General features: G+C 42.7%; 1 protein-coding gene across 2 annotated transcripts in view; it reads left to right on the forward strand.

Annotated features, from left to right (window-relative positions):
• TRPM7 (transient receptor potential cation channel subfamily M member 7) overlaps positions 1 to 8,947 on the forward strand; it is a 227,669-nt gene extending 218,722 nt beyond the window's left edge. For both annotated transcript variants that reach the window (XM_075345830.1, XM_075345831.1), the window contains 4 exons: positions 2,547 to 2,752; positions 4,304 to 4,355; positions 4,503 to 4,609; positions 7,214 to 8,947. In XM_075345830.1, the coding sequence (XP_075201945.1) occupies positions 2,547 to 2,752; positions 4,304 to 4,355; positions 4,503 to 4,609; positions 7,214 to 7,338 (490 nt within the window). In that variant the 3' untranslated portion in view covers positions 7,339 to 8,947. The remainder of the gene's footprint in view (positions 1 to 2,546; positions 2,753 to 4,303; positions 4,356 to 4,502; positions 4,610 to 7,213) is intronic.
• Positions 8,948 to 23,571: the final 14,624 nt, after the last annotated feature.

Genomic DNA, 23,571 nt, shown 5'->3' on the forward strand with positions numbered 1-23,571 from the left:
CCCCCTTTCATCTCAATCAGGATATCGTCTTACCTTCTTTGTGTCCTCGTCCAGTTCATCAATGTGAAAAGGATTTGCATTTGTTGGATCTGGTGAGAGCACTCAATCTACATTTCCCGCACGGCTCCTCTGCGCCGTTCGGATGCACTCTTTGTCCTTGTCGCTGGCCAGCGTAAGGGATCGCAAGCTTCCAAATCCACCCTGGCTCGGTGGATCAAGGAACCAATTCTTGAAGCCTACCGTTCTGCGGGGCTTCCGGTTCCCTCAGGGCTGAAGGCCCATTCTACCAGAGCCATGGGTGCGTCCTGGGCATTACGGCACCAGGCTACGGCTCAGCAAGTGTGCCAGGCGGCTACTTGGTCGAGTCTGCACACTTTTTCCAACCATTATCAGGTGCATACCTATGCTTCGGCGGACGCCAGCCTAGGTAGACAAGTCCTTCAGGCGGCAATTGCCCACCTGTAATGAAGGGCCGTTTTTTATGGCCCTATCACGAGGTATTATTTTACCCACCCAGGGATTGCTTTTGGACATCCCAATTGTCTGGGTCTCCCAATAGAGCGACAAAGAAGAAGGGAATTTTGTTTACTTACCGTAAATTCCTTTTCTTCTAGCTCTAATTGGGAGACCCAGCACCCGCCCCTGTTTTTTTGTATACACATGTTGTTCATGTTGAATGGTTTCAGTTCTCCGATATTCCTTCGGATTGAATTTGTTTAAACCAGTTTATTGGCTTTCCTCCTTCTTGCTTTTGCACTAAAACTGAGGAGCCCGTGATCCCACGGGGGGTGTATAGGCAGTAGGGGAGGGGCCTTACACTTTTAAGTGTAATACTTTGTGTGGCCTCCGGAGGCAGTAGCTATACACCCAATTGTCTGGGTCTCCCAATTAGAGCTAGAAGAAAAGGAATTTACGGTAAGTAAACAAAATTCCCTTCTTTGACTTGAGGTTTACCAGCCTGTCATCAGTTGGATTCGCTACTCACTCGTGCCAGTTAACCCCTTACTGCACGCTGTGAAAATGTCACAGCACGCTGTACATGCCGGCCGTGGTAAACATTCACTTACCCGACGCCATTGGAAGTCACGTGATGTGATCACGTGTCTCCGATGGTTGTCATTGTAGCACAGGGTCATGTGATGACTCCAGTAGCTAGCATGAGTCACTTCCTCTTTAACTCGGCCGGTTGCTGCCAGTGACGAGAGGTGAGCTTTTCTGCAGATCTGAGCAGTGCTGCTCTGATCTACAGGAAAGCGCATGAGCGATAAGACAGCTGACCCTTATAGCCCCCTAGGGGAAAAAGTAAAATAAAAAAAAAGTTTAAAAAAATAAATCCTTTTAAAAAATGAAAAAAAAACCCATAAAAGTTCAAATCACCCCCATTTGCCCCATTGAAAATTAGAGTTAAAAGAATAAAAAATATACACACATTTGGTATCGCCACGTTCAGAAATGCCCGATCTATCAAAATATAAAATCAATTCATCTGATCGGTAAACTGCGTAGCAGCAAAAAAATCTACATGCCAAAATTACGTGTTTGGTCACCGCATATTTTGCGCAAGATGCGATAACAGGCAATCAAAACGTAACATGTGCGCAAAAATTGTACCGTTAAAAACAGCAGCTCGAGACACAAAAAATAAACAGTCACTGAGCCCCGGATCCCGAAAAATAATGCTACAAATTGCGGAAAATGGCACAAAACGTCCACCTTTTTTTGGACAAACTTGTGAATTGTTTTAACCCCTTAGATAAAAGTAAACCTTATGTGTTTGGTGTCTAAGAACTCGTACTGACATAGTGAACACGGTGAATAAAATATCTCAAAAACAACCGGGCAATCTATCTTTTTTTGCAATTTTTTTCGCACTTGAAATTTTTTTGCCGCTTTCCCGTACACTATATGGTTAAACTAATGGTTTTATTCAAAAGTACAGCTTGTTCCACAAAAAATAAGCCCTTATGTGGCAAAATTGATGGGAAAAAAAAATTATGGCTCTCGGAAGAAGGGGAGAAACACTCCTCCCCCCCCCCCCAAAAAAAAAAAACACGGAAAATCGCCCAGGGGTTAAAATAAAAAGTATAATTCAAAACTACAAGTAGACCTGCAGAAAAAAAGCCCTGATACGGCAATGTCAGTTGGAAAAAAAAGTTATGGCTTGGAAGAAAGGGGGTGACTAAACAAAAACGCAAAATTAAGATTCACTTTGTCCCTAGGGAATTAAAAAAGTTATTTGCTTTCTCAATAGCAAAGTCCCGACACGAGTGCAGTGCGAGAATGGCAGTAGCCGGCTACGGAGGAGAGAGGGAGATAAATCCCTCCCTCCCCTCCTCAGTGCCGGCCCGCCCCTCGCTGCTGAGGTCCGCTCGCACAGTCGGACCTCAGTAACAGGGACACTGCCAGCGTGAGCGGAGTGTCATGCAAGGGGATCGCCAAGTAGACTAGAAGATGCATAACTGAATTTAAGAATAGATTGCATTGTTATTGTGATCTGTCAGCTACATTTAATGGAGGTTTGTGGGTTTTGTTTTTTTTCTCGTCAGGTTTTTAGAAGTCTTTTTGTTGTACTGTCACTCGGCTGGGCAGTGGTTCGCAATTGAGGAGTGTATGAATGGAGAGTTCCGAAAATACAATAACAACAATGGAGATGAGCGTGTCCCGACTAATATGTTGGAAGAAACCATGCTAGCTTTTAGTCACTGGACCTTTGAATACACAAGGGGAGAACTTTTGGTTCTAGATTTACAAGGTGAGACTTTTTAAGTGATTGGCTAAAGGGTCAAAATGTTTTATAAAACCAATTTTTCCAAGTAAGGCTGCTTTCACACTACGTTTTTTAACATCCGTCATGAACGGTTTTTTTTTTTACGTAAAAACGGATCCAGTGAAAATGCGTTTTCATTTCAATGTATTTGCAATGGACTCGCGTCAACATGCGGTCACCTGCGTTTGTGTGCGTTATAGTAAGGATCCAGCGACTTGCAGTTTTTTAACTTTTTTTTCAAAAACGCTACTTGTAGCGTTTTTGAGCTGCGTCCAAATACTGCAAATTGCTGGATCCTGACTAAACAGCATGCAAACGCATGTGAACACTGGCATGCTGATAGACAGGATCCTGCTTGCTCTACTGCGCATGCACAGAAACCAGCCTCGCGTGATCAATCCCTCTCTCCACCTCCCTCCCTCCCCCTCCCTCTCTCTTCACCTCCCTCCCCCTCCCTCTCTCTCCACTCTCCCCCGCCTGAGAGCGGAGGGCGCTCTTAACCAAGGTAAACATCGGGTAACCGCGGTCTTAGTTACCCAATGTTTATCTTGGTTACGTGTGCAGGGAACCAGCTCCTAGCAGCTGCAGACGCTCGTAACCAATGTAAATATCGGGTATCCAAGCAAGTTACCCGATGTTTACCTTGGTTACGAGCCTCAGCAGCTGTCAGAAGCCAGCTCCCAGTCTTTCACGTTCAGTTCCCCTCACTCCCGATCACATGACTCCAATGCCCGCCCATAAACTTAAAGTGACAGGATCCTGCAAAATAACACATGCGTTTTGCATGCGTTTTTTTGCTGTAAAAGCAGGATCCGCTTTTGCAGCAAAAAACGTTCATGACGCATGTTAAAAAAACGTAGTGTGAAAGCAGCCTTAAAGGGAATCTGTCAGGGGATTTTTATAGTTTAATACTAATTTTTTTAAATACGGCTTAAGGAGACCTTTCGGGATCAGTAAGTTTTATTGTTCTACCTTATCCTGTTATCTTGCTGTAGGCTCCATAGAACTCAGTGTCTCCTTCAGGCTAGTCAAGTGTATGTAAATACAATTTGCATATTCACTGCTCTCTCCACCCACATCCCAGAGCATTCACTATCACTGTTGAGAAGTGGGAGGAAGTAATATGTGGGCGCAGCAGAGCAAATTGAGTTCAGAATTCACTGATGACAGCACTAATAGGGGGGAGCAGGGCACATGCAGTTTGTATTTACATATTCCTGACAAGTTATGTCTATGGAGCTTACAACAAGATAACAGGATAACGTAAAGCAATAAAACGTACTGATCCTGAAATATCTTAAAACCCTATTTAAACATAACATAAGTATTGTTCTAGAAAATCGCCTGACTGGTTCCCTTTAAGCAGTGTCATACTTTCTAGATAAAATCCTATTATAGAAGCAATAATTTCATTGCAGTTCAAAAATGAATGGAATGGTACGCTTCTGGACTTTATTCTTTATTGCAAGGTCCACTATAATACCATCACAATAAATGAGACGTTTGGTAATAGTTTGACATTTGATTTGTTTGCAGGGGTTGGAGAAAACCTCACCGATCCATCAGTTATAAAATCTGGAGAAAAAAGGCAAGTTATTTGTATGATTTCTTTTCAATTATGCAGATTTTCTGTTCATATGAGAATTTCCTGCATATTCTAGCTATTGCTTTGCTGAAAAATGTCATCTCTGTAATAAATGTACTATTTAGTATTAACATGAACATGTTTCTGTAGGTCGGCAGATATGGTGTTCGGACCAGCCAATTTAGGAGATGATGCCATAAAAAATTTCCGTGCTAAACACCACTGCAATTCAATCTGCAGGAAGCTTAAACTTCCAGGTAAGCTGCACACTATATGCTATATCAACCTATTTGGGACACAGTATGGCAGATTTAATACTTCTCAAGGTCACATCCCTGATACTAATATGATATTTGTCTAATATATTCTTAAACTAGTAAGCTCTCTGCATATAGTCTGAACTGGTGCAGATTTACTATAAAATTCCCCTGATATTCTTCACTGTTGAGATGTACACAATTGAATAGCCCATTGCAAGAAATCTCCTCATACAGCCCTTCCTCTTTTTGGGGTCCCCTTCTTGCATCTTTACAATTGGTCTTCAGACTCTCATACTTCCCTATGCTGAGCGTTCTTAGCCTCCTGCCTCCCAGTGATGGGCCAGCTCCGATGATGCTGTGTATCCAGTTCGTGTGCACTCCTGTTAGGGGTGTCTAAATTTCTGGGACATTGGGAAGTCTGAAAGTGGAGCAACCATATTTTGAAGTTGCAAACAGCCCCCTGGATTGGAAGTCTACTTTCTAACTTGGCTGTAATTCGGACAAGAGTACAAGTTTGTTTGTTCTTTGTTAAAATAAATAAATAAATAATTGGGGGGATATCTTGTGCATGTGGTTTTTGCCATATGTTTATGCTTTAGCCAATCTTACATTAGACGAATAGATGTATTCTGCTAGTCTCAAGCTGCTGCTCTTTTGTCTTTTTTTGACGTTTTTTTTTGTCCTTTTTTTGTATTTTTTTTCTTTTATCTGTTTGGTTTTTTTTTTGCCTTTTTTTGTCCTTTTTTTGTCCGTTTTTTTGGTCTCTTTTTGTCTGTCTGGTCTCTTTTTGTCTGTCTGGTCTCTTTTTGTCTGTCTGGTCTCTTTTTGTCTGTCTGGTCTCTTTTTGTCTGTCTGGTCTCTTTTTGTCTGTCTGGTCTCTTTTTGTCTGTCTGGTCTCTTTTTGTCTGTCTGGTCTCTTTTTGTCTGTCTGGTCTCTTTTTGTCTGTCTGGTCTCTTTTTGTCTGTCTGGTCTCTTTTTGTCTGTCTGGTCTCTTTTTGTCTGTCTGGTCTCTTTTTGTCTGTCTGGTCTCTTTTTGTCTGTCTGGTCTCTTTTTGTCTGTCTGGTCTCTTTTTGTCTGTCTGGTCTCTTTTTGTCTGTCTGGTCTCTTTTTGTCTGTCTGGTCTCTTTTTGTCTGTCTGGTCTCTTTTTGTCTGTCTGGTCTCTTTTTGTCTGTCTGGTCTCTTTTTGTCTGTCTGGTCTCTTTTTGTCTGTCTGGTCTCTTTTTGTCTGTCTGGTCTCTTTTTGTCTGTCTGGTCTCTTTTTGTCTGTCTGGTCTCTTTTTGTCTGTCTGGTCTCTTTTTGTCTGTCTGGTCTCTTTTTGTCTGTCTGGTCTCTTTTTGTCTGTCTGGTCTCTTTTTGTCTGTCTGGTCTCTTTTTGTCTGTCTGGTCTCTTTTTGTCTGTCTGGTCTCTTTTTGTCTGTCTGGTCTCTTTTTGTCTGTCTGGTCTCTTTTTGTCTGTCTGGTCTCTTTTTGTCTGTCTGGTCTCTTTTTGTCTGTCTGGTCTCTTTTTGTCTGTCTGGTCTCTTTTTGTCTGTCTGGTCTCTTTTTGTCTGTCTGGTCTCTTTTTGTCTGTCTGGTCTCTTTTTGTCTGTCTGGTCTCTTTTTGTCTGTCTGGTCTCTTTTTGTCTGTCTGGTCTCTTTTTGTCTGTCTGGTCTCTTTTTGTCTGTCTGGTCTCTTTTTGTCTGTCTGGTCTCTTTTTGTCTGTCTGGTCTCTTTTTGTCTGTCTGGTCTCTTTTTGTCTGTCTGGTCTCTTTTTGTCTGTCTGGTCTCTTTTTGTCTGTCTGGTCTCTTTTTGTCTGTCTGGTCTCTTTTTGTCTGTCTGGTCTCTTTTTTTTTTTTTTGTCTGTCTGGTCTCTTTTTTTTTTTTTTTTGTCTCTGCCCGGTCTCTTTTTTTTTTTTTTTTTTTTGTCTCTGCCCGGTCTTTTTTTTTTTTTTTTTTTTTTTTGTCTCTGCCCGGTCTCTTTTTTTTTTTTTTTTTCTTTTTTTGTCTCTGCCCGGTCTCTTTTTTTTTTTTTTGTCTCTGCCCGGTCTCTTTTTTTTTTTTTTTTTTTTTTTTGTCTCTGCCCGGTCTCTTTTTTTTTTTTTTTTTTTTTTTTGTCTCTGCCCGGTCTCTTTTTTTTTTTTTTTTTTTTTTTTTGTCTCTGCCCGGTCTCTTTTTTGTCTCTGCCCGGTCTCTTTTTTTTTTTGTCTCTGCCCGGTCTCTTTTTTTTGTCTCTGCCCGGTCTCTTTTTTTTGTCTCTGCCCGGTCTCTTTTTTTTGTCTCTGCCCGGTCTCTTTTTTTTCGTCTCTGCCCGGTCTCTTTTTTTTGTCTCTGCCCGGTCTCTTTTTTTTGTCTCTGCCCGGTCTCTTTTTTTTGTCTCTGCCCGGTCTCTTTTTTTTGTCTCTGTCTCACATTTTAATCGTCCTTACATACATATAAAATGTTCTGCATTTTATAAACAAAAGGAAATTACAATCAATTCTTATTTAATTAATGTAGAAATTGACACGATAGAAATGGTCTTGGAGAAAATAAAAATTGTAGATAGGGTTAATGCAGAAGCCATTCTTGTACTAATACTTACAATGCAGTCTCTCTTTATTTTTTTTTTGTTGAAAGATATGAGGAGGAATGACTACACCCCTGACAAACTGGTATTCCCTCAGGATGGACCTGCAGAATCGTCAACAGATCCCGATGATTCCACCAAAGAGTCAAAAAACTCTATCCGTTTAATGCTGTAGCTGAAAACTGTAGATACAGTTGACAATTCTCAAATGCCCCCAGAATGAGTTGGGTATTGCACATGTGTGTATGCTGCTAGGAGTCTCGATTTTATTTGTAAGTCTATGTATTTTATAAAGTGAGTGACCTTACATAAAAGATCCTGCCTTGGGCCTAAGGCTCTGTACACACCTGCATTTGGACATTCTGCCTGACTGCTTCGATTTTAGAACAGACCAGCATAATTAATCTCCAAAACATATGTATACATGCATGGAAGCAGTGGAGCTCCATTGATTTATTATGATGTCCCTTTTGGTCCCATTATGTAAATTTTTAGCGTGGTGGAAAAAGTTAGACAATTCACATTTTCTTTTGAAAACAGACACAACATAATCCAGACAAACCTCATAACTGTGAATGTGGTGCCCCTGCTTCATTTATTGTATATTAATGAAGCTGATTTGTTTTGGACAAAATATGCCATTTGGTTGTTCTAAAAATTCAAAGATTTCCCAAATGCAGGTGTTAAAAGTAGAGTTGGTGTAAATTGATCTGCACGACCTGGTCCATTGGTCACATCAGTAATATGTGGCCACTGGATGGGAATCCTGAGGGCCCCCCCTTACTTGACTACATCTGTGGCTTTTCTTTTCATTATCCAGCCTGGTAGTATGTCACATATGCGCCACTCCACAATGGTGACGTCTCACTTGGCCGGCTATTCAAAACAGGAGACGTGGATTCTCTGCTCTAACAGGCGGTTCTCGGGCCTTCTGTCTAGAGGCCACAAATTACTGACGTGGTTTACGTCTTGGCTCCTGTAAATTAATTTGCACCAACTCTAGTTAACGGTCTGTATATCCAAGTTTTGGGTAAACTGCAATTTAAGAATGCCTTGTTTTAATAGCTGGAGAAATATAAGATGTCTTTCTCTGGGTTTTCCACATGTAACACTGGCCTACAGATACATCACAGGGCAGTGTGTTAATAACAAACATGAAAGGGTGACCTTGAATTTTAACTGTATAGTGGCTATATTTTATATATTTCAATTTTATCAGTTTAGTAAAGCCATGATCTGCAGATAATTGTATTCTTGAGCTATGGGAAAGAGTCCCTTCAAGTTGCCTTGTAAAGATAAGTGCTTTTCTAGTATAACATGTCTGCTTCTGAAGTTATCTTCCAAAGACCTCAAACTGTACAACATGTATATCAAATGAGAATGTACAAAATCTCTTAATTTTTCAATGTATTTAAATGTCTGTACAGAGATCTTTATTGTTATGTGGTACCTGTTTCAATGAATTACTAAGGTGGTTGTAAATTATGAGACAATGCAATGCAACATGGCCAATGAATTGTAATCTAATTATTCCCAATGCTGAGAGTTTCTCCAGGAACTTTTTTTTTTTTTTTAAAGGTACTATATGCAGGTTTTAACGAAAGAATGAATAATAAGGTTCTATACATTTTTACTCTGTAGTGTATCTTATAGATACAGTACTTAGAAAGGCACGAACAAATTAGCTGTTTAAATTGTTTTATGTTGCTGGAGAAGATGAAATGTATACATTTTATATATCATTTAAATCTTTTAAAAAATCTAAAATAAATTTATTCTTCACACAGCTGTTTCATGTTTTTCTATAACATTATTCATATTCTTCTGTTTGGACCTCGTGCGGAACTGTTAAATGTCTGAATAAGGTTGAGGTCATCTTCAAAATGGGAATGAAGAAATACAGACACTGTAACAATGTATAAAGTACTTGTGTATTAGATTAAATTCACACAGAGGACATTTTATGCAGCTTCTGATGTGTGTTCCGTGGCTAGATCCATGTGTCCTTCTCACCATCGATTTCAGTGGGAATCTGCACCGTAGTGTTTATGTATGTGCGTCATGCCAGTTGGCAAATCCTCAGCAGAAAAATGCATATAACCCCCCCCCTCTCTCCAAACCGCATTGAAGTTGGGAATTGGCAGGAAAACTTACTCTAGATCTGTGTCTGTAAGAAGTAACTATAAGGGGAAAGCTTTGAGTGACATCACAAAAAAAAATCACATAAAAATAGCACAGCCTGCTATTGCTATTTTCCCTGTACAACCTACAGTTCCGTTATACTGGAGGATACATTTGGGAAACACCTCTTCACATTTCAGATCAAGTCTCTTGTCCTTAACATGGGTCAGCCTGTAGAGGGCTCTCTTGAGTTGTTTAAGAAGATTGGACAGAGGTTTTTGTTTTGTTTTTTTATTTTTATTTTAGACAGGGTTCTCTGGTACTTACCAGTTTGTATGTTTGACCAAAACCCTAGGGGTATGTGCACACTATCAGTACCCACTGCATCCTAGATGCAGCGGGTTCTGACCTGCGGGGCTGCGAGTCTCCTTTGCAGGAGACGGCAGCTGCTCGTGCCCACAATCTGAGCTCGGGCAGTTACGGTCTCTTGCTGTGTTCTCCCTGTGGAGAACGCTTGCTTCTCTGCTGCAAAAAAATTGCATGCTACTGCTCGGGAAGCCGCACCGCAGATCAGTTTTCGCTGCAAGAAAAACGAACACAGTGGGCATGGGATTTCTTGAAATCCCATCCACTGTGCTTGTGCTACACAACGCAGCATTTTGGGTGCATCCAAAACGCTGCAAACACTGATCGTGATCACTTACCCTAAGTCTCCTTTTGCTTCAAAACTGTAAATTGCTGTTTTAAACATTTGTAGCTGTCTCCTGTTGGCTGTGAAACTTGGTGGGACCATGATGATGCCCATCTTATGTGTATGGCGGGACTAAGAATATTAAAGAAATTATATGAAATTTAGAATTTCCTAACAAGACTTAAAAAAAAAAAAAAAAAAAAAAGTGATGGTCATAGTGTATTTTTTTTTTGTCCACTGGTTTTGTCCTTCGAAGACGGGAGTTTAGATGTGAGCTAAAGTTAGATGAATATTTCTTGCATGTTTGATTATAATCTGCAAGTTAAAACCATACTTGATCAATATATCAAGGAATATATATCTCAACTGACAATAAGCAGAGATCGGTAACAAATAAGCACAGATGGTTTTTAAGTGAAATCTCATTCCATATGCCATCAGGGAGACAATTGTCTAAGATATTTAGATTGCATAAGCATATGAACACTTGTATTGGCATTTTTTTTCATCAACTCTTCTCTTTTGGGCATTACATGAACAGGATGCAAAGACTGGTTGCTGCAATTATGTGCTGTTTGAAGTGCACTGATGATTGATGCACATAACACATAAATTCAATGTATATAATAAGATTAGAAACAAGTATTGACATTAAAAATGAACTAAGGGATTCACTCATCCATGCTTTATTGGAGCCCATTGAGAGCAGATGCCAATCTGTGACACCCAACTTTGCTAATTGTTGCCGCTCTTTCACCTAATGCCTCTGCTTTGCCGCACAATCAGAACCAACAGTGAGGGGTGTGTGTGTACAGTTGAAACAATGTTTACATACACTATCTAAAAAGACACATGCATGTTTTTCTCACTAGCTGACATGAAATCAGAATAAACCTTTCTCGATTTAGGTCAATTAGGACTACTAAAACCTATATTTGCCAAATGCCAAAATAATCAGAGAGCGAGAATGTTTAAGGCATTTATATTACTTTCTGCAAAGTCAAACGTTTACATACACCGAGTACTATGCCTTTAAACAATATGCGACAGCCGATATGATGATATCCTGTCTTTAGAAGCTTCTGATTGATTTATCGGCAACATCTGAGTTAATTAGAGACACATCCGTGGATGTATTTTAGTGCACATCTGGAACACTGCTTCACACTACTTCTTTGTGTAGCATCATGGGAAAGTCAAAAGGAAGCAGCCAAGATCTCAGGAAGAGAATTGTGGATTTACACAAGTCTGGTTCATACTTGGATGCAATTTCCAGATACCTGAAGGTGCCTTGTTCATTTGTGCAAACAATTATACACAAGTACAAACAAGATGGGAATGTCCAGCCATCATACTGCTCAGGAATAAGATGGGTTCTGTGTACCAGAGATGATCGTGCTTTGGTCAGACATGTGCATATCAACTCAAGAACAAAAGCAAAAGACTTTGTGAAGATGCTGGCATAAGCTGGTAAGATTGTGTCATTATCCACAGTGAAATGAGTACTGTATCAACATGGGCTGAAAGGCCACTCTGCTGGGAAGAAGCCATTACTCCAAAAGAAACATAATTGCCAGATTAATGGTTGCAAATGGACACAGGAACAAAGACCTTAATTTTTGGAGACACGTCCTGTGGTCTGACAAAACTGTTTGGCTATAATGACCATCACAAAGCCCTGATCTCAATCCTATTGAAAATTTATGGGCAAAGCTGAAAGGGCAGGTGCAAGCAAGACGAACTACATACATGGCTCAGTTACACCAGTTCTGTCAGGACGATTGGGCCCAAATTCCTACCAACTATTTGGAGAAACTTGTGGAAGGATATCAAACTGTATGTCTTGGGTCAAACATTTTGAAGGGCAATGGTATTCAAATACTAATGAAATGTATGTACATTTTTGACTTTGCAGAAAGTAATAAAAATGCCGTAAAACATTTTTTCGCTCTCTCTCGTTATTCTGGCATTTGGCAAATAAATAATTTTGGTTCCTAATTGACCTAAAATAGGAAAGGTTTATTCTGATTTCATGTCAGATAGTGAGAAAAACATGCAGATGTCATTTAGATAGTGTATGTAAACTTATGGTTTCAACTGTATCTGTATGGTTGAAGATTAAGGGAGTAGAGAATCATCTACTATTCTGTAGTCACCCCGGTGTTTCTGTGGTAAATATAAAAAGTTTTTCATTAATTACCTGATCTTAGATTAGAGCTTACATTCAACATCTTATTTTGAATACCCTCAATCTGTCCATACTGAATTTTAAAGAATAGGCCATATCCAAAAGAGACAATGTTTTCCTAGAGTCTGAAACTAAGGTGACGAAAAGCGAAATTAAACTCTACATGTGATTACAGGAAATGATTTGTGGTTTCATAATAAGTTTGTTTAAATAAAAGTTAATTGTCAAGTGCACATTCTGCAAGGCATGCTCTTCTAACAATGTAACTGGAGTGTTTGCTTTCGCTCCTCCAGTCTTCATTGTGTTTCAGATGCTACAAGTTCCGGAAGCCAGCCAACTAAACCAAAGAAATAAGTCTGAGCATATGTTGGTATATGTGCTATGTGTAAGAGTTGTTCACACTGTTGCCATTTCACAACCAAAATCCAAGAAAAACAATTTGAGCATATACCCTATAGTAAGTAAATACAGTAAGTAAACCTACATGTAAATAACACAGGGTACTTGGGTAATGCAATTTTGATCCAAAAAAAGTGAAAAACTCCACAGGGGGAATATTTTGTAAGGTACTATACAACAAAAGTTTCAACCATCAGTGGGACTGTTTTAAAGATGCCAAATGGGACAAATTAACTGGGCCAGAAAAGATCTAGGAAAGATGGAAAGAGTACACGGAGCATCTCGACAAGAATTACTCAGACTTGAAATGATAGCGAACCGAACATATTGAAAGACAGTCATGATTGGGATAAAGCTTCTGTCAAAAAACAAAGTGGCTGGATGGGATGATATTCCAATAGAGCTAATAGTCTTCTGAAGCAGCAGTTGACATCAGCACACACCAGTCAACATATGTGAACTGGTAAATTGTCCTATTTCGAAGAAGGGAAATGCTACCGACTATGGAAAATATTGGACTATCGCATTCATATCTTATGCCAGCAAAATACTACTGCAGATCATACAGCGATGGCTACCGGTTTACTTTGACAAAGAGCTACCAGAGGAACAAGCAGGATTCAGAAAGTAGAGGTACAAGAGATGTACTGTAATTGCTAACATTAGATGACTAATGGAAAAGTCCAACGAATACAAGATCTATTTCTTCTGCTTAGACTAGAGCAAAGCTTTCGACTGTGTTGATCACCAGAAACTTTGGAATAACATGAAGTATATGGGTGTGCTGAACAATCTGAACAGCCTCATTAGGAACCATTACGTTGACCAAGAAGCAAGAGTCCGAATGGCACACATTGATTCGGCATGTTTGGAAGTTGAGCGAGGCATCAGGCAAGCCTTTATCCTGTCACCATTTCTCTTCAGTTTACATACAGAAGCTATTTTTGGGAAGGCTGCATGTGCCAAAAAAGATGAAAGCAAAATTGCTGGCCACATCATAAACCATTTTAAATGCGCTGCCGATACAACATTGATGGCAACAAGGGCGGCTGGAATGAAGAACATATTAGAGTATCAAGATGGAAAGCTCAAACATGGGACTTCTTCTCAATACAAAGAAGACAAAGATATTGACTACTGCCAGGTCCGACTGAGACATTTGAGATGGACAGCGGAAAACTGGAAGTTGTAAAGGACTTCAACCTACTCAGATCAATGATCACGCAAGATTCAGCGACAATACCACAAGTCAATATGAGAATAGCTATGGGCAAATTGACCATGAAGTCATTGTACAATGTCTTAAAATTGAGGATCATTTCAATGGCAATGAAGAAACCGCTGATATGTAGCCGGTCTTTTCTGTTGTAACATATGGATGTGAAACCTGGACAATGAAGAAACAAGGCAGAAGAAGAGTCAACGCCTACGAAATGTGGTGTATGGATGGCAAAAAGAACAAATCAAGTTTGGAACAAATCAAGCCAGACATGTCCTTCAAAGCAAAAGGATCACCATGCTATGAATTGACTACTTTGGACACATCATACAAAGACAGCAATTACTGTAGAAGGACATCATGATCGGAAGAATAGGAGCAAGGTGAAGACGACCAGCATACCGATGGCTTGATACAATCAAGATAACGATGAAGACCCTGGTGTACCTATCTAGGCTTGCACAAGATAATTTTTCTTAGAGCGTTCATCAATCAAGTCGCCATGGCTGGAAATTGAGTTGAAGGCAGATACATAAAATAAGGGGGCGTGGCCAGCGGGCAGCATGAGCGGTCGCACTTGAGCGCTGCTCCGCTATCCAACGCTGATTTATTACATTAATCCTGTCGAAATTGGTGCCTAAATAACCTCCGGATTACCTGTGGTGCGGTGATTATGCTGATCGGTAATATGAGTAGAGGTCATAGCGCTGCAGCGGCCGAGAAGCTGAAGAAATTTGCCCGGGACTCCCAGCAAGATGGCGCCGTCAAACAGGCAGAGCGGGAGGCCAGCGAGGCGGAGGAGGGGGAGGACATGGAGGCCGGATCTGAGGGATCGCAGGAGATGACCTTGCAGCAAGTCACTACGCAATTACTTGCAGCGATCCAGGATTCGAAAGTGTCGCTGACGGGCAAAATCGAGGTTAAGATCGATTGTGGGTCTCCTCAGGATGGACTTGCAAAACCTAAGAGAGCGGGTAAAGGAGAGGAAACAGGGGATCTCCACGCTAGAGGACAACGCAAGAGCGACGCCGGGCAGACTATCCTCCTTGGAAAGTGTGGCAAACAACTGGGCACAGAGGGCTGATGACCTAGAGAACCGTCTGCATCGCAATAACTTAAGAATCCTAGGCATGCCGGAGAGAATAGAAGGGAGCGACCCATGTAAGTTTATGGAAACATGGCTCTCTGAAACCTTCCCTTATGCGACGTTGTCTGCGGCTTTTGCCATAGAAAGAGCCCATCGGGTGCCGGCCAGGCCTCCTCCCCCGGGAGCGCAGCCCAGACCCCTCCTTGGCCCGACTATTGAGCAGCAGGGACAGAGATGCGATCCTAAGTGCGGCGAGACGCAAGGGCCCGATCTCACATAACGCCTCCATATTGATCTTCCCTGACTTCTCTGCGTCTCTCTAGAAAACAAGGGCATCCTTCATCCAAGTGAAAAGACGCCTTAGAGAACACCAGATTGCCTACTCCATGATCTTCCCAGCTCGTCTTAGAGTGGTTCATCAGGAGCGCTCCCTTTTCTTCACCTCTCCTGCGGAAGCGGATGATTGGATCAACTCGCTGAAGAGGAAACGCTGATGCGCTGCTGATTTGGACGACACCCTGGTGATCGTTGTTGTGTTTACATCGCGGTTTCGACCCACCTCCCCTTTTCTCTTCCGGAGTGAAGACAGGGGTGCGATTCCAGTTCCTGGGGTGTTGTGGTTGAAATCGCTGTTGTGATCGATTTTTGATCCTCCACTGCCGGAATCCTGCGTCCCTCGCTCTTGAAGGTGCGAAATATTTCTTCCTCCTTTTTCTTCTGCTTTGTGAATGGAGAGGAGTTCGGAGTCGCTGTTGCGCCCGCGCCCCGATCTCCTGGCTTCAAATTGCTGATACGCTGGTGATTATGTGAAGATGCGCTGTTGCGATTGCGACCCTCCGGACACTTGTGGGCCACCAGATGTGACTGTGGGTCCTCCACTGAGCCGGTTGTCTGGCCTCCCTTTCGAGTCTGGATGACTGGAGGCGGGCCGAGACTGCGTTCTCGGATGTGACATGGCCTGCGATCGTTGCTGAGTTCAGTTTGAGTCCCAGAGTCAAGGATTACCGTCACTTCGGTCGCAGTTGCGTCGCTTGTGGGGCCCGGTCTGAGGTGAGGTCCGACGGGACTTGGGCCGGATCGCTGCTGTGTCGCCAAAGGCACCTTCAAGCGGACTCATGTTATCCTGTATTTCTCGGTCCGGTATGGGACTCCATTTTGGGATCGCACTATTCTGCAACACATCTAAGTTCACAATGTTGGTTTCTATTGTAGAGCTTTATGAAGTCTTTTAGGCAACCATGTATTATAGTATCTCATAACCTAAGGCTACTTGCAACTATCCCTCTTGTTTCACACTTTCTCCCCCCCCCCTTTTTTTTTTATTTTTTTTTCTTTTCCTCTTTTTCTTTCTCTCTCTCTCCCTCTCTCTCCCCTCTACCTCCTATCTCCATATACCCCTATTCTCTCCCTTATTTATGTATGTTATAGGTTATGTAGCTGGGTAATTGACAAATTTAAGCTGTTGGACTGCAGGAGCCGCTCAAGTCCTTGTTTGAGGACACCCCCGTACCAAATACATCATCTAGCCACGTTGGTTCACCCTAGTCGTTGCTAGGGAAAATCTCTCCTGGTCACGCTATTGGACCAGTTCTTGGCGGCGTAAGTGCAGCCGATTGTTCGCATTTAAGGGTACGTTCACCCAAGTTCTACTGTAGGTTAAGTTCTTGACATACTTCATTTAGTCTAGCAAGTGATATCTTTTAATGGTTTTAAGCTTGATGACATGGAATGTTAGGGGACTGGGCACAGCCAGGAAAAGGGCGGCAGTATTTGCACATATCAAAAGATCCAAAGCTCAGATTGTATGTTTACAAGAGACCCACTTATTGTTAGAGACCACTAGAGTGCTCCAGAAGCCTTGGGTTCAATGTTCGGCCCACTCTGTTCATTCCTCATATTCTAGGGGAGTATCAGTGCTAATCCACAAAACATTGCGTTGGGACCCGGGTAGGATTATAAAGGATGCTGATGGGAGATATGTATTTATCCAAGCTCACATTGACGGTGTAATGATAGTGATTCTAGCCATATACATCCCCCCTGCGATGGGAATTTCGATACTGTATGAGGCGGCTAAGTTTGCTTCGCAATTCCCACAAGCTTTGGTGCTCTGCATGGGGGACTTTAACTTGATCAATAACCCAGGACTGGATAGATTCAGCACCCGACAGATCTCGATCTCTCCTACGATACAAACTAGACTGAGCTCATTCCTACAGGAGGTGGGATGGCGTGACATATGGCAGTTCTATAATCCAGTATTGAGAGAATACACGTTATACTCTTAAATAAAAATAAAGATAAATTCTTTATCTAGGATTGATTACATTTGTGGGAATGAGAGTCTGTGCTCATATACAAATGGTATGCCACCTGCCCAGATCAGTATCAGACCACTCCCCGGTATTGGCATTAAATGGGAGGGATGTAAATCACACAGATTCACGTAAAATTAACCCATGGTGGCTTTCACTTTTCGGAACCAATGATAGGATTCCTGACCAAATTATGGCATATACTGAGACGAATTCCATAGAGGAAAATCACGCGGCCTATTGGGATGCACTTAAAGCGTATTTGAGGGGATGCTGTCACTCCTCCATCTCATATATTAAGAAACAGGCGGCCAGAGAGGAGGAGGAATTGGCCACTCAAAATGGAACACTAGAACATAGATTTACTTCGGACCCGTCTGAGGTAAACAGAACTCAATGGTTACAAGCTGGGAGGAAATATCTTTTATACTTACAGGACAAGGCCAAGAGACATGATTTCTTCACGAACCAGAGGTATTTCGAGCAGGGGAACCAATCTAGTAGTCTCCTAGCGTTCTTGGTGCACCAGTCGAATAGCTCACCTGCGGTCCTTAAGATTAGAGCCCCTAGAGGCGAACCAGTCACTTCCGTCAATGACATTCTAGAAGTGTTCTTGGAATTTTATAGGAACCTATACGAATCCAGAATGACCATGTCGAGGGAGGAGATTGCTGATTACCTGCGAGATCTGGAGTTTCCCAGATTGACTTCAGCCCAGAGATCGGCCTTGGATGAGCCCATTCGTATGGAGGAGATGGTGGAAGCGATGGGGGCACTTAATAAAGGTAGGGCGTCTGGTCCTGACGGACTCCCGATTGAAATATTTAGCAAATATCAGGGGGGGCTTGCTCCAGCCCTCCTGGAAACGGTTGAGGCTTCGTTCCGAACGGGACGGTTACCTGATTCTTTCTATGAGGCAACCATCGTTCTGCTATTAACACCAGACAAGGACCCATTGGATTGCGGCTCGTCCAGACCGATCTTTGTTGAACTCTGACTATAAAATTCTTACCAAAATATTAGCAACTAGACTTAACAAAGTGATCTCCTCCATAATACTTGAAGACCAGTCTGGATTCATTCCGGGTAGGAGCACCTCGGATAATCTGAGGAGGGCGCAGGTGATCTTACAGATGGGTGCCAAATTAGAGGAAAATTGGGCTTTGGTCTTACTGGATGCGGCCAAGGCCTTTGATTCTATAGAATGGCCATACCTGCTGGAGGTGCTGCGGGCATTTGGTTTCGGCAACGAATTCATCAGATGGATTGAGATAATATATAAAGCACCGTCTGCTAATATCCAGGTGGGTGGCAGGGTGTCGGAAACTTTCTCCCTGGGGAGGGGAACCAGACAGGGATGCCCCCTATCCCCTCTCCTGTTTGCCCTGGCCATGGAACCGTTGGCAGTGCGCATTCGGGCGGACCCAATTTATCAAGGAGTGAAGCACCGAAAGAGAGATGAACGCCTGTCTCTGTACGCGGACGACTTGTTATTGTTTGCATCTAGTCCGAATTCCTCCATCCCTAGGGCTGTGGAGCTTATTGACCGATTCGGGGAGTTCTCGGGCCTGGCAATAAACTGGTCAAAGTCGTACCTCCTCTTTTTGTCCCGGGACAGAGAGGAAACGGCGAACACTTACATATGTAGGATCCCGGTGGTTGATCACTTTAAATACCTGGGGATTATACTGACAAGAAGTCCTTCGGAGATGATTGCGAGAAATATTTCCCCTCTTTTATCACACCTTGGGGAGAAATTTAATAGATGGAGCCAGTTCCCGCTTTCAGTGGCGGGAAGGATTAACCTCAAAATGATAGTACAACCAAAGTGCCTCTACATTACCCAGCATGTATTTGTGCAGATCCCCCGCTCCTTCTTTCGGACCCTGGACTCCTTAATGATTACCTTTTGTCTGGGGCGCTTCCAGATCGAAAGTCCAATTGGCCAAATTACAGAGGCCCAAAGACCTGGGGGGTATGGCCCTTCCTGATCTTTATATATACTACCTGGCCGGACAACTGAAATATCTGGGTCAATGGACACTACCTGGGGTGATGGGCTCTCCGGAGGGATTCTTGGCAGAGTTCACGGGTGTGGATCTCCTATGGCCCCTATTGACAGATTTACAAGAGAGCCCCTGAGGGCCGTATCCTCCCGATTTCACAAACTGGGGGCCAGGATATGGAAAGAGGCTAAAGTCATATTCGGATTTCATGATGTACCAATTGAGACCCCCTTTTGGGGTAACCTGGACCTTCCGCACTTTTGTGGGTTGCCGGGCTTTGGTGAATGGAGGAATCGCGGAATAGTCTCCCTGAGCTCAATTGTCCGTGATGGTGAACTCCGTCCTTTTGCGCAACTGCGAGCAGAATTCGAATTGCCGGAATCCCGTGGGTTTCAGTACCTCCAGATCAGACACGCCTTTCGGACTCAGTTCTCTGGTCGTGGGGTTAGAATCTCATCCTTCCCAATCATTGGAATTATTAGATCACAAGGCCCTGGCGGTCTTATCTCCAAACTATACTCCTCTCTCATTCAGGCCAAAGCCATGTCTGTCCGGGATAAGTGGAGATCCAGGATTCCTGAAATAGATGACGTAGTTTGGGACGACATCGTCGAATCCCACACTTTGGTCTCTCCTGCAATTAATAATAAACTGATCCAATTATACATAATACACCAGAGTTATAGCACTCCCCAGAGACTGAAAAAGATGAACAACTCGGTGGGGGAGAGTTGTCCGAGGTGTGGGAGAGATGGTGCAGATTCATTCACTCTTATTGGGGCGAGGTTACAGTGGTTCTTTCCTCCATACTTGAAAAACCGGTCCCTATGAGCCCGACTCTGTGCCTATTTGGTGTTGTAGACGTGCACTCTTGGTCCCAAGATGAGAATTTATTATTAAAAAAGGTCCTGTTTCTGGCCCGGAAGGGCATCATACTAAATTGGATGAGCGTTCATCCCCCATCTAGAGCCTCTTGGATTGCACTGGTAAATACTATAATCCCGCTAGAACAATTTGTATTCAAGACGAGATGTTCTTTAAATAAATTTGACAAAATATGGGGCAGATGGTTGAGTTCGCCCTTGACTGGGGGCTCACCCGGTTCCCTGGCTAATAACCTACAGACACTGCTGTCGCAGTAATAATTTGTTATCATACCAGTGATTCGGAAGGGGAAATTTATAGATCATAAGGTTATATATCAGCAGTGTGACGAGGTCCCCGTCACCTAGTTTGCATATTCCTTGTCAATATGAGTTGTTTGGTTTTTTTTTACCCCATGTTAGATATAGCTTGTGAGCAGACACATTTGAGGTATCTACTGTTTCAATGTTATCCTAAGAGTACAGGATGTTGACTTGATTATTGATGTATTATCACTCTGGATTTTGATCAATATTTACCCATATCCTAACTGTACAAAATGACTTGATTTTTGATGTATTGCCATACTTAACCTTCAATAAAACGAGTTTAAAAAAAAAATACAATAAATTCTAGGTAAAGATGTGCTCCATGCTTGAGGGCAATGATGTACTGTGAGAATTTAACAAGTGGACTACTGATTGTGTGAATGCAGTTCTTTTGATTCTTTCTTCTGTAAACTTCTAGTAACAGGATAATCTGCATACTTGTGGGTAAAACATTTTAACTACAGCTATTTACAACAGAATGTCCTATCATATTTTTCATGCAATGGACGTTCAAAAATTGTTTCCCAGGGAAAGTCAGCAATCCTTTCTGCTGCCACATATACCTAAAATTATGGACTACCCCCAAACCCTTAAGCTCTGTTCACACACAGCGACAACGACGTCGCTGTTACGTCACCATTTTCTGTGACGTAACAGCGACCTTGTATGTCGCTGTTATGATCGCTGCTTAGCTGTCAAACACAGCGACGCAGCAGCGATCATAACGTCGCTACATGTGCAGAGAGCAGGGAGCCGCGCACACTGCTTAGCGTTGGTTCCCTACTCTCCTAGCTACAGTACACATTGGGTTAATTAACCCGATGTGTACTGCAGCTACATGTGCAGAGAGCAGGAACCGGCAGCACAGGCAGCGTGAGAGCGGCGGAGGCTGGTAACTAAGGTAAATATCGGGTAACCACCTTGGTTACCCGATGTTTACGCTAGTTACAGCTTACCGCAGCTGCCAGACGCCGGCTCCTGCTCTCTGCTCACTTTATTTCGTCGCTCTCTCGCTGTCACACACAGCGATGTGTGCTTATCAGCGGGAGAGCAACAATAAAAAAACGAACCAGGGCTGTGTGTAACGAGCAGCGATCTCACAGCAGGGGCCAGATCGCTGCTCAGTGTCACACACAGCGAGATCGCTAATGAGGTGACTGCTGCGTCACAAAAACCGTGACTCAGCAGCGATCTCACTGTGTGTGAAGCACCCCTTAGCACAGCTCTATAGATATGTTAATCTTAGTTTTATTTGCCTACTTGCAAGGTTTTGTAAAGCTGGGTTTACACACTGCAACATCGCAAAGGACATCGCTGTAACGTCACCGGTTTGGTGACGCAATAGCGACCTCCCTAAGTCTCTGCTAAGTCTCTGGTGAGCGTTCAAACAGGCAAACCTGGCCAACAACGCAACAGCGATCCGGACCTGCAGAGCGACCTAGCTGGTTGTTGGGGACGTTGATAAGCAGCCTTTTGAAAGGGAAGTTGCTAACAAAGTCGCTGCAAAGTCTTCACACACTGAAACTTCATGCTGCACAGCGGGAAACAAAGGACCTAGGAATGGTCCTGAACGATTTGTAACGATTACAACTTCACAGCAGGGGCCGGGTCGCTGATAGGTTTCACACACTGCAACATCGCAAACAACATCGCTATTGCGTCACAAAACCGGTGACGTTACAGCGATGTCGTTTGAGATGTTGCAGTGTGTAAACCCAGCTTAAGGGATTTTCATCAACCTAAGCTGAATTTTAACAGTGTAGTTTGTTTGCCTTGACTATAGCCTGTTCATTTAACACTGCGTATGTTGTGCATGGGGTGCCCATGTCATAAAGTCTAGAGCCATCAACAAAAAATGTCAGTTCAGCCTCTGCCATGGGCTCCTCTATAAGACGTGAAATAAGTAGAATTCTGTTTTTGAGGTACAATCCTATTTACCCTCTTTATTGCAGCTAAGAATTACAATTGTGGGGTGATGTCTAGTAGAGTGCATTCAGGCTTGTTACAGACATGCTGTGTGGTGTTTGACAGCATTGAATATACAGAATAAAATAACAAATTCATCTTATTTTCCAGGGAAATCTCAGCTACATTTTCAACAATCAAAGCCGTGGCTGTCACACTGAGGCATGGATAAGAAACCAGTGCTACCTGGTTTAAATGTGACTATTAAAACACTACAGGGGCTCTCTGTCCCTATGTTTCTTAGGCTATGTGCGCACAGTGCGTTTTTCGGGTGCATTTTTGGCCTCAAAACTGCAGGACTTTGCTTCCCCAGCAAAGTCTATGAGTTTTCATTTTTGCTGTCCGCACACATCTGTTTTTTTTACCTGCGTTTTTGAGTTAAGAAAAAAAAAATGGACATGTCAGTTCTTTCCTGCGTTTTTCTGCATTTTCCCCCCATGCAATGCATTGGAAAAACGCAGCAAAATGCAGAGATCAAAAACGCAGCAAAACGCAGCCAAAAACGCACCAAATCGTGGCAAAAACGCATGCGTTTTTTGATGCATTTTTTTCGACGCAGGTGCGTTTTTGTGCGTTTTTAGCGGCCAAAAACGCAGCGTCAAAAAGACGCAGTGTGCGAACCTAGCCTAAATCAAAACTGTTAATGGTATTCCCATTTGCATCATGGCAATCTAGTGAGAGGTATCACCTAATTGGGAAGTCTCCTAATGGTCTGCATTGGGGAATATGCCAGCTATCTACAGAACTCCTTGATTCTTAGTGCATCTTTAGGGGCTTAAGTTCTCATCCTACGTATTGGTAGGGGCTGAGTTTCTGCACGTTAAAAAGCAGTTATATGTTACATTTAGAAAAAAATATATAATATAGATACTAAAGTTCTCTGTTGGTTATCATTCCAAGGTATCCTGTGTAGAGAGAGCAACTATGTAAATTTCTCAGGTATGAAAAAAACAAGGATAAAAAGTGGAAAAACGTCCATGCTGCTGTGCCAATAAAGCTGGGTTTACACGCTGCAACATCGCAAAGGACATCGCTGTAACGTCACCGGTTTGGTGACGCAATAGCGATCTCCATAAGTCTCTGCTAAGTCTCTGGTGAGCGTTCAACCCGGCAAACCTGGCCAACAACTTACCAGCGATCCGGACCTGCAGAGCGACCTAGCTGGTTGTTGGGGACGTTGATAAGCAGCCTTTTGAAAGGGAAGTTGCTAACAAAGTCGCTGAA

The sequence above is a fragment of the Anomaloglossus baeobatrachus genome, chromosome 4 (genome assembly GCF_048569485.1).
Source record: "Anomaloglossus baeobatrachus isolate aAnoBae1 chromosome 4, aAnoBae1.hap1, whole genome shotgun sequence".
NCBI lineage: Eukaryota > Metazoa > Chordata > Amphibia > Anura > Aromobatidae > Anomaloglossus > Anomaloglossus baeobatrachus.